The sequence below is a fragment of the Cyclopterus lumpus genome, chromosome 12 (assembly GCF_009769545.1).
Source record: "Cyclopterus lumpus isolate fCycLum1 chromosome 12, fCycLum1.pri, whole genome shotgun sequence".
Lineage (NCBI taxonomy): Eukaryota > Metazoa > Chordata > Actinopteri > Perciformes > Cyclopteridae > Cyclopterus > Cyclopterus lumpus.
Window position 1 is genome coordinate 17,681,528 of NC_046977.1, and position 15,671 is coordinate 17,697,198.

The 15,671-nt window shown below is 45.1% G+C and overlaps 1 protein-coding gene across 1 annotated transcript in view; it reads left to right on the forward strand.

Moving 5' to 3' along the window:
- The window catches only part of il11ra (interleukin 11 receptor, alpha), a 37,758-nt gene that overhangs the window by 11,458 nt on the left and 10,629 nt on the right, over positions 1-15,671 (forward strand). Inside the window, exon 2 of the mRNA XM_034546951.1 lies at positions 13,235-13,331. Coding sequence (XP_034402842.1) covers positions 13,235-13,331 — 97 coding nt within the window. The remainder of the gene's footprint in view (positions 1-13,234; positions 13,332-15,671) is intronic.

Here is a 15,671-nt window from a genome sequence, read left to right on the forward strand (position 1 = left end):
TGTTGTTGCGTGCACACGGACACATGCGCACACACACATTAACTCACGGAGCACATCATCAGAGTGTGGCAAAGCAGAACTGGGCAGAGTTTTGTTGGCAGGGCAGTCAGCTGGCTTATTGACTTGGACAGAGTTTGAAACGGCTATCAATAGTTGTGTGTGCGCGTGCGTGTGTGTTCACGCAAATGATATACTTTTTTTTGGTGTCTGACAAAAAGCCGCCAACTGACACATGGCTGATCTGTCTTTCTATCGCGGTCACAATCGAGCTGTGTGTTTGCTTGGCAAAGAAGAGGATGGGATCTACTATCTAGTGTTTTATTCCACCTTCACAAAAGTTTTTTCTTTCCAAATTTCCATCCAAATGTCTTTCTTTTCTTTTTTTCTTCTATTTCTGATGATGGGTTGGCTGTGCAGGGGGAGTCATTGAGTCAAAGGTGTGTGTGTGTGTGCGCGCGCGCGTGTGTGTGTTTGTGTGTGTGTGTGTGTGGCGCCTGTAGCCGTGTGTTTTTGTGAAAGGCCTTGCTGGATAACACAGAGCAGATGTGGGTGGGTAGGTGGGTGTATGTTTAAAGAGCTGTCATTGGCTCACACAGAACAGATGTGTGTTGGGCCACCACTGCCACCACCATCATCACCCTCTTCTTCCGCCTCCTCTGGCTACCAGAAGATCCAGACTGTTCTGCCCCCCCTAGACCCCTGACACTAGAGCGAGAGGTCGAGGCTGCGTGATTGGTCGGAGAGCGGCGTCGGTGCATTGATAGACGTTTAGGTCAGTATTCAGATGGCCGGGGGGGCTTAACTTACTTAGACACTATCGCTTTGGAATTTTCCAAACCAAAGTAATGAAGTGCTGCGGTTTCACGGTAATATTCTAGTAGTACTGCCAGCTGACTCCAGTTGAACGTGTTCCAAACAGTCAAGCGCAGTTTAAGACAGCCATGTTTCACTTGATTTTGTCTGTTTGAGAAGGGGACTTTTTCATACGGTCATATTCCTAATTATTTTTTGCTTCTGTCACATTTTAGTCTCTGTGACTTTGATTTTAACTGCAAAATATTAATCCCGCACCTCTGAGGAAATCATGTGGGCGGAATAACAGTCACCATTAAAAAAAGTTTAATTTTTTTATTTATTTGACAAAAATGGACAACATTGGAAAAGTGTTTCCAATGTTAGGATAAAAAGGGAGGCTCTAACTGTGTATATGTATTTGTGTGTGTGTGTATATATATATATATATATATATATATATATATATATATATATATATATATATATATATATATATATTATATATATACATAATATATATGTGTATGTATATATTATATATATGTGTATATACATATATAATATATACACGTATATATTATATACGTGTATATACATATATAATATATACACTGGATATCTGTGTCCATAGCTCCCAAGAATTAAAAAATGTTGTGTTCGGTGTAAATAACATTGAGGTGCACGTCATTCACCGCAGAGCTGTTCAAAACAGCGTCTGGCTTTCAAACATGACGGCCACCGAAGCATGGCGTTCGCCTAGCGCTGCACCCCTGGAAGAAGGCTTGTTGTCCAGCAGAACATCTGTTTGGCCGCTCTGTTTTGCGGTGCTCAGGCTCTCCAGCAGCAGCGATCGGTCAACAGCCGCAGAACTGGAACAAGATGTCTCAGCTCACAGGAGTGATTATAAACGCAGACCTTTTCTGAAGCTGTTTACCAAGCAAAAGAGAAGTTGGGACATGCCACGGAAAGGGGAACAAAAATAAAAAGGTCACAAAAATGACGTAAACTCTGGAGAGCAAAGCCTCTTTCTGTAATCTGTAAAAAACAAACAAAAAAAAGGACATATTTACCACATCATGTGAACTGTGCTTACTATGCTTGTTCTTACGGCACCATCTTCAGCAAATTCCAGGCAGCAACCTCGGGTTGTGAAAAGTAAAGTCAATGTTGAAGTGTCTTCAAACTTGCATTCTCTCTCCTGACCTTTAGGGGGCGAGTCCTCTGATTGTATAGAAGTCTATGAGAAAATGACTCCTTCAGTAAACATTGTAAACATGAGATTATGTTATCAATCTCTAGTTTTAAGTTCTTCAATACTGCATGGTATTCATTTAGTAAATTACGGTCCATTTAACCAGACGGGTGACCACGCCCACTTCTTATTCAAAGTCCACGGCTAATTCAAAGAATACATGAATACACCGCGGCATTTGGAAATCTCAGTACGCTGCAACGCCTCGAGAGTCAAATCCTGGCCCCTGGGTTGCATTAAGCTCACGGTGGTGGTTGCTATGGCGCCGCCTGTCAGCATCGAGCTCCCCGCCCTCAGCAGTGCGTGAAATAAATAGCCAACACCTGCTGCATCCAGATTGTCTGTCAGTGGCTGTCAATCTAATGCAACTCCCACTTGATGTCTTCCTTCTCCATCATCACGTCCAGTATTTCTCAGTGAGGGATAACTCATCCTCTCTATTTAATAAGTCACCAGATATTATGACATTTCCTCAGAGGAAACAGGAATTGCCGAGGAAATTCAGCTGCTGCGTGCCTGACGGGCTTGGACTGAGAACATTCAACATCAGTTAAACTTATTAAACAACGTCCTTCCTTGTTTCCTGGCCAAAACAGTGGCTGAGACAGAATGATGTAGTTTTTAGTCCTCGGCTTATCTATCTAAAATATCGCAATTAAAGTGTGACACATTTCACCCAAGATTGCGGTGGTTTTTAAAAATAAACTTACATTTTACAACAAAACAGAAACAGTGAATCTTCATATTTGAGTAGCTTGAACGACAAAATGTTTTTATAAATGAGTGAACCGATTAATCAGTAATCAAGATCATTGATTCATTTCTCAACAGTCGACTAATTTTCATCCCTTCTAGCTTTGGAATCTTACTCATCAAACCACTTCATTGTACAGTCACAGTATATTACGCCAGCCATGGATAGTATTGAGAAAGCCATAATTCAGTTGTTCAAAGTGTGAAATAATAAGTTTTATCCTTTATACCCAAAACCCATTTGAGTCAAAGTGCCTGCCATCTCCTCGCCAGGGTAATCAGCCATTTGTGTTTAATTATTGTGACCGACTGTTGAACTAATAACAATGAGACACAATAACATTTCCTCCAATGTATGGAGATAACTCATACACGCCTAAATAGTGATACACAACCTGAAAAGGGTGCGCTGAATAAGATTAAAGAAAAGAATAGCAAAATAATTGGCAGATTGATGTGGATTACTAAATGCACGATGTATGCGCCTTTTGGGTACGGTGCTGATCCGTCCCCAAACACATGAGCGAGGTGTTCGTGGACAGCTGTGTGCTCCGGTCTTTTTGTGCGTGTGTGTGTGTGTGTGAGAGTGAGAGAACGCGAGTGCAAACGTGCATGTTTTTTTTTCAGTTAAGGCTTCAACCCATTATCCATGTGAAGTTGGTGTCAGTACAAACTTGTATGCTAGTGGGAGTGTGGTCTTTATTCAACTGAGTGTGTAGTGTGTGTTTGCATGTGTGTGAATAGCTGGCATATGGTAGCCATCTTGCTCTGGCGGCCGTGCTGGAGGAAATTCCTGCGTTGTAGAGTTAAAGCCAAGACACCGCCGCGTGCACACGCTCACACACGCTCACACACACTCACAGAGGACAGGTCTGTGATACGCGTGCCAAAGACGCACACACAATTCTTTTTGCACTTTTTGAAAGGACTAACAAGGTGATGGAAACGATGTTTCCCGCAATGAGCCAGCGTTCTGATCGCGTCTCATGCGATTTCTTCCTTGGAGTATTCACTCACCCTTTCTGTCCGTCTCCCCCACTCTCTGCCTCACACACGCATGCACAAACAAATGCGCACTCTGGCCTTGCTCTGTCGGTGGGCTGGGCACTATCTCTGTGCACACATGGCAGCCATTACTCCATGTGTGTTTAAGCTGGAAGAAGTAAGCCCAGCGGCTCGGCCAGCAGCTAGATCACACTGGCAAGGTCCAGATTCTGTATACGGCCCGTTTCCCAGGATCTAAATTGTGGCTTGAGGTATTACGGCCCGCCTGTCTTCCATTTATCAGGGTTAGGACTGTTGGAGAAATCCAACCTGATGTATTCTTCTTAGCGGTGCGCGTGTGGCAGCGGTCAGTGTCGAGAACCGTGCTTCCGTTCTGCATTATTCCTGCAGTAGCCAACACAAAGGTCCCGTATTGGAGAAAATATATATGTATATTTTGTTTAATGTTTTATAAAGAAGGAATAGATGCTATATAAATGCGGTGAAAGTATCAAGACGCTCAATCCACGGAGAAATGCGCACGGCTCGTAATCAGAAACGACGCCTTTTTAAAACGCGGTGACGGGGCTTTATGCGAGGCTGGTGATGTCATCGCTGAACTTTGTGTGGTTTGACCACACAGCAAGACAAGCTGACCATTCAGAGCAGACTGGGCTTTTTTTCTTCGGGAGAGGTGAGGGGCTTTAAGTGACAGGTTTCAGATAGAGGTTGATTACAGGTATGTTTGGACAGAGGTTTTTTGGGGATATCAAAGCATGTAAACGTGTTGCATGTGATCCTGAAGATGAGCATATTGTGTATCCTTTGAAAGAACACTTTCTCTTCAGTTTCAAGGTCCAATTTGGAAATCACAATATGATACATTGTGTTATCAATACGCAGCTTTCTGCGACAGTTCACAAACAAAATTATTACAATTTAATATTCAATAATTGCCCGACCCAAGATGATCGATATGCTTATTTACAAAGCACGTAAAAGTGTATATTGTTCAGGCCACGCATAAGTGTGGGGAGGAAGCCGGTGAATTCAGTGCTGTTTCTAAATCTGGCTGCCCAGATGTTTCCACCACTGTTCTGCCCTTCCCTGGTCTCACCCATTTACCCCGTGCTTATCACCTTTTCTTATCTTCCTCGGAAACACAACGTCTCAGTTTTTTTTAATCCACTTCTGCCACTTCCTTATCTTGCGCTCACTCAAGACCTGTCCACATCAGCTGATTTTGATTCCAGAGCCGCCCCACTGGCTGCTGGGAACATGTCTCTGTGCGTGTCTCTCTTGTCTTCCTTCTCTCGGATTTTCAATTTGATAGCGTTTCTCTTGGACCACTCGTCTCATCTTTCGCCACACCACAGGCCTGGCACAACCAAATGGAAGAATCTATTTAAAAAATAAATATATATGACATCAGTAAATATGACTTTGAGCAAATAAATCAATAGACATTTATTTTTTGGAAAAAGTCAGATTTTTGGCTTGGACCTGTGTGTGTTTTTCATCTGTGCTCCGTTTATCATCTGTTAACACCTTTTTTTTTTTTTTCTTCCCGAGATGATTAGCATGTGGCCCAGGCTGAGGCTGCAGAGTAACACATCTCAATGAGGCGCAAAGGGGGAAAGAGACGAAGGGCATTCAGAATTCAAATAACACTCAACAAAAATAAATAAATCAGAAAGGTAATGGACAACAGTCGAACGGATATTGGCGTTCAGTATCGTCAGGGAAACGGGACGTGAAAGAGATGGAAGGATAAATGGAGAGAGGCAGAAAGCTATTTTCATCCACCGCCATCTGTGGCATTATAATTAAGGCTCATCACACGTTTATTGTTATTTTTTTGTTTCTGTTTCTCATACAGGCTGCTTCAAGAAATAGTTGCCAGTAAGATTTGAAGAATAAATAAAAGTAGGTTGGCCAGATTTCTGCCCGTGAATCAATATCCCAGAGTCTTCACCCTTCACACATGTTCCCCAAGCCCCACGTCTGGGGAAACAACACAAACACCTGCAAGGCACATCAGTCAGCGGGGTTTTTATCACCTGGAAAAGGTCAGATGGGACAGGGTGGGCAGTGGTTGCTGGGGCGACCTGGGTAAACATCAGAGCCATTGTCAGCCCTCCCCCCTCTCCACAGCACCGTCCTGACTTGACCTCCCATTGTTGATGTTGGCCTACACGCACGCATTTAAGTCACTTTAGGTTCTGGCCGATCACTCAACATGTCATTGTTTCCTTCTCATTATTACTTGCGACAGAACAGGTACCCACAGTGACACACGCGCACACACACACACACACGCACACGCACACACACACTGATGATCAACTTGTCGGTGGGTGGCTAAATTGGACCATCGGTCTTTGTTAATCTTTAATTCATGACATAAACTCTTATGTCATGTCCTCATGAACAGGATATCCTTTTCTAATTTGTTATGTCACCGGACAGCTGCGTGTGCATGTCCGGTGACTTGTGTGTGTGTGTGCAGGAAACATCAAAGAGACTAACTGAATCGAAAGAGACGTCTAATATTGACTTCAGAGAAGTTTGCGTGTATTCTTTTTCGTCATTAGCCTTTGTGTTCTACATTTTTAACTCTATATTTCTTCCCATCTGTTTGCTTTACCATTGCATTGGAGCCACCGCCTTTCTTCTGCTCCCCTCCCTCCCTCCTCCCCCTCTTCACTCTTTCATTCCTCTTTTCTCTGTCTCTTCTCCCCCCTCTCGCTGACTTTGCTTCTACTCTTGTGAAGCTGACTGAATGTGCAGTGGCATGCCACGGTGTGGGTGATTCACCGCGTGGGATTATGCTGCCACAGAGAGGAATGTTTACAAAAAAAACTAAAAAGGAAAAAAGTGTCCCTTTTGAATCGGATTACTCAGCGTGTGTTCACCTCATTTTACTACGAAGTCCTGGTGTTATCATCAACTCTGGATTTGCTCATGGAAACAATAAAGCACTTTTTCTTCTTCCTCAGCAGTCCATTGGTCCTTTCCCCCTTCAGCACAGCGGTTGCTTTACTTTGCATCAGGCTCCCCCCCCTCTGGCTCATCACCCTTGACCTCGTTATTGCCGTTGACTCGGAAAAGGAATGAAGGAATGTTTTTTGTGTTTTTTTACACCCAGGAATCTCCTAATGTTCCGTTTATGCAATTATTTTTAATTACTCCAGTTGCGGTTCTACGAAAATAGGAGCAATTTCTTTTCTTTTTTTAACCTTGAGAACAACAAATTGTGTGCTCGGGTCCTTGCTGTTGTTTTCTAGCGTCTCTGTGCACTGCGGACCAGGACACGGTATCCGTGGCTACATTCCCCCTGTCTGTTCACGCTTGAAGAGTTACAGTGGAAAGGTGACTAGCGGGCGTGTGAGTCACAAAATAGGCTTGTGATCTCTCACACACACACACAAACACACACACACACACACACACACACTCACACACAAAACCTGCAGGAAGAAAGAGTGTTGAAAGCTGAGAAGCTCAATGTGGTCCTTGACTATTGGTGGTTATAATGAACAACATGGTGCAACTATTTTACATTGAGCATTATCTCTCAGCGACCAGTAGGGCCGAGGGAAGATAACAGCTACCGTGCAGGTACCTTGGTACCGTAGGGGCCGTGGCAGCCCACCGTCGACATGTTTACACTGGACCAAAGTACAGTTTTCTTTTTTCCACATTTAGCTTCACAGAGATCTCCTCCAGCTGAAAGTGGGTTTTCTGGTGAGATCGGGCTGTTACAGATTCCAGCGGTCGCGTGGCTTCCAAAAGGGGAGTTTGGGTATGAGACCGGTGTTACCGAACTGCCCGTGTTTTTTCATTTTTTGCATCAATGAAAAAAAACATCCAATGTTTGCGAGTCTGGCTTTCTTTTGAAATGTGCACTCCAGTGAGAAGACGGTTCGGATTATGTTCACGTCTAGTGGAACAGTGACAATATCTGGTACTATAATTATTTTTACAGGGTATTGGATATAAGATATACTGGTATGGTATTGTATTGGATATAAGATATACTGGTACGGTATTGGATATATACTGGTACGTTATGGTTTATATACGGCTTGGATTGTCCGCTAACGTGGACATATGCCACTAATGGCTTTAAAATCTTTTGGATGGAACGTAATCTCTAATCGAGGATATATATTATCCCTTTGCTCTCAGGGAACAGCATTGTTCTTGTGTTTACTGGACCTTGTGCTGTGCAGCATTAGCGATGGAAAGTTAAGCAAGTCCGCGCAGGAAGAAATGCAGGCGGGGAGAAAATAGACCTGAAGATGATGCGGGGGAGGTAGAGATAAGAGAGAATTAATAGGGAGCAAAGTAAAGGTGCAGGGAGGTGCAGGAAAGGGAAGAGAGTAAAGTATTACATTAATATGTTTACTGAACCTTGAACGTTCTGGCATTGGAGGGATGGAAACCGCATGAAAGACTGAAAGTGAAAAGAAAAAGTGTCACGGTCTTTAAAAAAAAGTGGTGGACGGCGAAGAGAAGCGTCCTTTGGGATTTACCGTCAGACTGGACTTTGCAGACACAAGTATTTATTCACATTTCTAGAAGACATAAAATGGGCACATTTCCCAGGTCACAGTGAATGCCAATGACCCGCCACGTTATATGGACAATGAGGTATGTTGATGTAGGTTTCTATTAATGTGATCGCCCACCTTTTTCGAAGCCACCTCACAAGCCGACCTTGTGGTTGATCGATACTCAAAAGAAATAGCAAATGCTCCCAAAGCAGACATATTCTTCTTCTGTGCAGTAGGGAGTAGCATCGTTGAAGGATCCTGCGTATATAATAACAATGGCCCTCCATACCAGCTGGGCTACAGGTACAGATTGTACAGATTGTAAAGCGGCTTAAGAAAGCACAAGAGGGAGGGTGGGCCGGGGAGGAGGAATGTAAGCAAGGGAGACGGGGGTCCGTGAGATTTAGATTTTGCTGACTGCGGCGTGTGAAAGCCACAGTGCCGCGGTGGCGAATGTAACACCCTCCCGCTACATCATAAGACGCTGGTCAAAATAAAGGTGATCTCAGCTCCCCTACAAAGCGTTCAAGATCTCAGGTGTGCGCCTCAAGTCTCAGCCGCACAGTTCTCTTCGTCGTTATCTCGGCAGATGCGCCACTTTATATGGACGATGGAATTCCCCAACCCCTCGTCCATTGATCAGCTTCTGTCTAGTAATGTGCTCTTAAATTGCTCAAATGTGTTTTGAAAGCCCGGCCAAGGTGATTTAGACCGACAAACGGTACAGTTGGTAATGTGTTTCATCGTCATTAGTTTTAGAATGCCTCTGTCTTTCTAAAGATATGATCCACAATGGATTTTACAGTTTTATTAAATTCCCCATCTCTAAAAAAAAAAACTCTCCTGACTCTCGTCTCGTCCTTACAAGGAGTCCAAGAACTGGAATGTTACAGGTTTGATCTCACGGCCACATAAAGGAGGTTTTAAAAGGTCTTGTAGCAAATCCTTAAGGTCGTCAAATTCTTTTAATGGTAGCCATAGCATGCAGATGCCAGAAGACACCTTATTTCCATCCCTTGTTCCAAAGCTTCCTTTCACTATTTATGACGTACCATGTTTCTAATGGTCCAAGTTGCAGTCTCAACTCATTCACTCCCAGCCAACTGTGACCAGCAGAGAAGATGTAAAGCCTCAGTGTCCTCAAGTGCTGCATGACTTCCTGTTGGTCTTGGTTTTCCTTCTGTCGCTCCGTATAGCGCCGGACGACTCTCGGAAGTCTATAAAAAAGGTGTGTGTGTGTGTGTGTCTGATAATTACATTTCCTGGCAGTTAATGTGTATTTTGTATACAAATCTGTAAACGAAAAGAAAAGGTCACATAGCCAAAAAACGTCTTGGAGAGCGATTCTAATCCCTAAAAAAAAAGGCATAATGAATTCAAATTTAATGAATGAGCTTCCAAACCACAATCACTGACTTAATTTATATATATAGATTATGCAAGATAAGGTGCCGTCACTGTGATTCACAACTTCCTCTATTTGTGAGGCAAAACTACAGTTTGACATTGTGAAAGAAATGTCTAGACGAGAGCTTTGTGACTGTATCAGGACTATTATTCAACCTTCAGAAACACTCTCTTTCTCTTTCTCTCCTCTCTCGCGCCGTCTCTGCACAAACCTGGCATTGAGCGGTTCAGCAGGTGAAGCAGAATGATGAATGTGCTCGGAGAGATAAACACATCTTTGATTGCTATTTCTTTGACGAGCCGCGCAGTACTTTTTATGTGTCATCCTCGCTTTCAGCTTCACACACTCATAAACAGAAGTATTGGAGCCACATAGCTCATTCATACTTCAATACAGGGTTGCATGGTTGCATCCCCTCTGTCACACACTGCTCTCTCTTTTCCATACAACTGATCTTTTTCTACTTCTTTTTAAAAGAAACAATGCACCTTTTAAAAATGATCTGTAACTGTCTTTGAAATCCGGCTTCAACAGGGGTTGTTGATTATTAGAACAGGAAGAGCATCTCACCAAAGACGTAATGACACCACGTCCCTGGGCTTTATTCTCCCTCCCTCACATTAATATGCAACTCTAAAGCACTAGATAAGATAAGCGTGTTTGTTTTGCGTGACTTTGGGCTCATAAACACACAAGCCACGTAGTCTTTATACTTTATCACGCTCACAGAGCCTTTTTTTCCTTCTGAATATTCCTTCCATTCAGTCCAACTGACGACTTTCTTTATTAAAGCAAAGGCAATACGGAAGATGCACAATTAGTTTATACTTGATCATGAGTCCTCCTCCGCATTGCGGAGGTCAGAGAGAGAGAGAGAGAGAGAGAGAGAGAGAGAGAGAGAGAGAGAGAGAGAGAGAGAGAGAGAGAGAGAGAGAGAGAGAGAGAGAGAGAGAGAGAGAGAGAGAGAGAGAGAGAGAGAGAGAGAGAGAGAGAGAGAGAGAGAGAGAGAGAGAGAGAGAGAGAGAGAGAGAGAGAGAGAGAGAGAGAGAGAGAGAGAGAGAGAGAGAGAGAGAGAGAGAGAGAGAGAGAGAGAGAGAGAGAGAGAGAGAGAGAGAGAGAGAGAGAGAGAGAGAGAGAGAGAGACCTCATCCAGTTTAAAGTCTCTGTGGAGTCGGGAGCTTCCTCTTCTTCACCTCCTGCAGCATCTCCTCCACGTCCTCGTCCTCCGAGCAGGGAAGCCACCGCCGACACGCCTCCCAGTCCAGTACCCGCCTCTCAGGGTCGCTCCTCTGGGTCTCCGGCCCTGTGTGCTTCACCTACACCACCCTCCTTTAGCCCTTCTTCAATTTCCTGCACTATTTTTCCCAGACCAAGGCGCTCGTTAGGCGTAAAGCCTTTCCTCCCTTCACCGGCCATGTGGCGCTGAATAGAGCTAGAGAGCTTCTCTATATCGGAAAAATGTTCCTCTGTCCTCACTCCCTTCCGGGTCCTCTTATCATGGAGAAACCACTTTACTCTGCCAAGACTGTACCCTCTTGGGGAATCACTGCCCCCAGAGGATCCAGATTCAGAATCATAGTCCTCCTTCATACTAGATTCAGACTCCCCGTCCCCTTTTCCCAAAGCTCCTTTCTTCGCCTGTGAACTTTCCCCTTCCTCCCTGCTCTTCCTTTTCAAACGGTGAGCCTGAAGCTCCTCCTCACTCTCCTCCATGCCAACCTCACTGTTTGTCATGTTTGTCAACATGACAACCGCTTCCTGCGCACAATTTTCTTTCCCTCCAGCACCCACCCGACCACCCTGCTGAACCCCACCCGTCCCTCCCTGTACTCCCAGCCCCTCCTGAACCCCATCCTCGCCCTGCTGGGCCCCACCCAGCCCCTCTTGACCCTCTCTTCACCCTGCTGGGGCCCACCCGTCTCCCCCTGTCCTCCCTGCGCCTCCTGCCGGTCCTCTCCAACCCCCTCAGGATCCTTCTGGCTCTGTCCCTCAGTAGCCGCTTCACTAGAAGTGAAATGCCCCCTCTCGTCCACACCTGAAACACTTCCCGTTTTCACATAAAACACATAGTCAAAGTTCTCGACTCAAAGTCGAGCTCCTCACCCTTGTTATTCAGGACCATGAGGAGCTGCCTCCTGTGAGACACAACGTGCTTCTGCAGGGGAGATCTGCACCCCGAGGAGACCTTCCTCACCTGCGAAATCAACCTCCCGTGTCTCACCAGCTCACTGAGCAAAACCTCGTCCCTAATAAACGGAGGCACGTTGTCCACCGTGACCCTGACCGCCAGTGTTACCAGCGGCAGAACTGGCACCACTGTGTCCTTCACCACGATGCCTTTCGCGGCCACTAGGCTCACCTTCTCCACGCTGTCGAGAAAAATCACGACCGCGCTGTTCATGCGGGCGGCGGACTTCACGCTGCCGTGACCCACCACCCGCCCCACCGACAGACTGCAGTCCTCCACGGAGCACGCGAAACACGGCGCAACCCGTACACCGTGTCTCCGCGTCAACCAGCTGAGATCCATGACACCGCGCTAGCCCGCCGTTTGCACGCCGCCAGCACGTGCCGGCCGGCTGCGCCAACACTCACACAGAAAACCCCCTCGCACACACAGTAACACCACACAACACCCCAGTGACACTACAACACACACTACCACATACACTACCACATACACTACTCTCTGTCGACCACTTTCACCAAGAAAAGCACACAAAAACCACCATCTACTCACACAACAACGCTCTCAGCTCACAACCTCCGCGCTCACGCTCAGAGAGCGAGAGAGAGAGAGAGAGAGAGAGAGAGAGAGAGAACACATCTTGGTTGAATGACATGACAGAACTTGACGGGACCAAACCGCTCCATGGATTTGTTCTCTAGCACAACTGGGACTAAAACTTAACAAAGTCAGTGGAAACAAGAAAAAAGTCCAACATAATCTCCCTTCTGTTCTTTTATGAGAAATGTGTTGTTAGTTTTTAGACCGTTCCACTTGCGGGAGATCGACGCAACCAGTTTTTGCATTTTCGGTCTTTGAATTTTCAGACTGTTGGTGACATTTGCAAAATACAGAAAGGCCGAAGCGGCCCGGTGTGTGAATTAACAGCCCGCAACACGTTGTGTTTTCACATCGGTATGTCGTTACAGCTGCAGTGAGCAAATCGACCAAAGAAATTAAACACGTCTGGCTGGTTTCCCCAGACATTTTATTTTCCTTTTCTTGCACAAAATGGACTCAGAATGATGATGATGATGATGATGATGATGATGATGATGATAATAATGCTGTTGCTGGTGTTGTCCATGCTTACCACCAAACCTTTTAGGCTTGAAAATAACTTCAGCTATATAAGCTAATGCACTCATGAACTGAATGTTAAGTGTGTGAATAAAAAAAAAAATAGAAAATGCTTAGTTGCCATTTATAAGCACTGTGTCTAACATCTCTCTCTCTCTCTCTCTCTCTCTCTCTAGATGCCAGGCCTTTTGTCCAGTCCTGTGTGTCTGACAGTCATCTGTTTTTTATCTTGGTCGCTGCGTCCCGGTTGTGCTCAGATTCGGACTGATGAAGGTAAGTCGCACACGCGTCTACACCCAGTGTCCCGAGGACACGTTTAAAACACACACGCACACACATAATGTACAAACACACATTCTGTTAAGGATCAGGCACGGATTCCTTTGTCGACTATTTTGGGCGCTCTTGACTTATCTCCACTCAAAGTGCTTGTGGGATCTAAAGCTATCGCAGAAGAAAGGAGCGAGCAAATCCAAAGCAGAGTTGGAGAACTTTTTTTATTTTATTTTAAACATGTCGTTGTTCATTTGTGTAGTTCTCTCTGTCCAATTTTTGACATGTACTTTTTTTATTTAATTTGTATAGCTGAAATGGAATTTGTGTTGGTCTGTGAACAATAAATCTATTGTTGAAGCGGTCTCTCCCCCCCCCGGCCTCACACATTACTGGAGGAATCTGACATTAAGCAATGCTTCTTCCATCTTTGTTTCGGTCTCACTCTCTATTGCTGTATCTCTTTCTGAAGCCAGTCAAGTGAACCGCTCCGACAATAAGAGCACTCGCCTTTGGCCCTTCAGGTGAAACTGTCAATGTTTCAACTGAAGGTCCCCCCCCTTCCCCCACCACCACCACCACCCATTCATCACCTCTATGGCAGCTTCCAGGGTCCTATTTATTTTATTGTTTGGAAAGTTCTGAATTTCACCCAGCTTGCAATTTCTGTGTCCACCCTGCCATCTGATTTCAATGTCAGGAGAGTGTGTGTGTGTGTGTGTCTGGGCCTGGGCCCACTCGCCAGGGGGAGAATCAGATATGAGTGGAACGCTGCGGGTTTGGGGAATAATGTACTTCACTGCCAATAAAACATGAATACACACATTCAGACCAGCCAACTCTTTGCACTGCAAGGCCCCAGGTAACGCACACTTACAGAAACCGAGGGAGGGGGGTGTGTGTGTGTGTGTTTTTGGTGGTTAAAGGGAAAAAGAAAATCTGGAAAGAACTGACGAGAGAGGCATTGAATAAATTAAAAGGTACGGAGAAAAGACTAAGGAACGTTTTGATAATGTAGTTAGTACAAATTCAATTGAAGGATAAATGCAGTTTTTAAGAACTAACAGCTGTAGATGACCAATGTTTGTTAATTTTGTGAGTTGACGAAACTACTGACACCAAAATTCTTGGCCTTTTCTCCGGTTAATTGCAGAGAAGCGGGCTCAGTCTCTTTGCTGATGATAAAAAACGACCATATGTGTTTTTGTGCACGCGGTGATCGCCGCACATCAGTTTCAGACAGGAAGCTGGCTCACAGCTCGGCAGTTGTTGAGTAAACCGTCTAGGCAGATGACACTACGCTTTGAGCTCGTCACCGCCATGGCTCCCTCTTCGGTACGTCCAGAATGCTGGCCTGTGAAGAGCCCTGTCGTTGCCATGTCAACGTCAGCTCAAATGGGTCCAGGCAGAGCAGTCAACAGCATTGGATGCACTCGGTTTGATATCCAAACATCATAAGACACGTCCGGTTTTTCGTTGCAGGCCTCCATTTGCTAATGACAAAAGAACCTCAGTGGAATTAATTGTTCCTTCCACTCAGAAACACAAATGTAGCCACAAATACACTGTGCAGCCCTTTGCCGCTCTTTTTTTAGCCAGCTGTCTCGTTTCCCCACAGCCACTAAAAACAACAGCAGGAAGGCCAGAACAGCGAGCTTTGAAAAGGCCCTCTGTAACTTTTTAGGATAGTAACATCAATATATGCCAATAGAGCACATTGAATAATAACATCCTCATGAGGGTTCCACCCGCCTGGTGCCCTCACTACAAAGAATCCGACTTAATGTTTTTGTATGTGAGCCATTTTCATGTCGCTCAGACTTGTGACACAAACAGGGGTCTGTATCAAAAATTAAGGAGGAAACAAACTAAAATGCAATCCCAGGACAAATAGTTTGTTACTGAGGGAGGAGAGGCCAGCAGGGAGTGTGCATGCCAGATTGAGGGTGGGAATTAATGAAGGTGCGTGCGTGGCAGACTGGCAGTCAACGTGATGTTTTTCCACTCCAGACCCACTGTAAATGCCAGCTTTTCATAATATGGAGCCAAGCTAAACATACACACGCATACTGAGATAAAGTATCAGCGTGGCCAATTACTGCAGCCACCACAAAATATTTGCTCAGTCATACACTGCACTTAGTATTGCTTCAAATCTGAACCGCCTTTCCAATCTTCGCTGGATGGCAAGTTTAGCCGCCACTAAAACTCCTCTGTTATGACGGCAAGTGGTTGCTCTATTCAGTGGCACGCTCCCCACACCAAACTCACTGTATGTACGTGGCCTGTCAGCTTTTATTTTTCTTTCTTCATTCCATTTTCAGACACAGGTCACCGAAG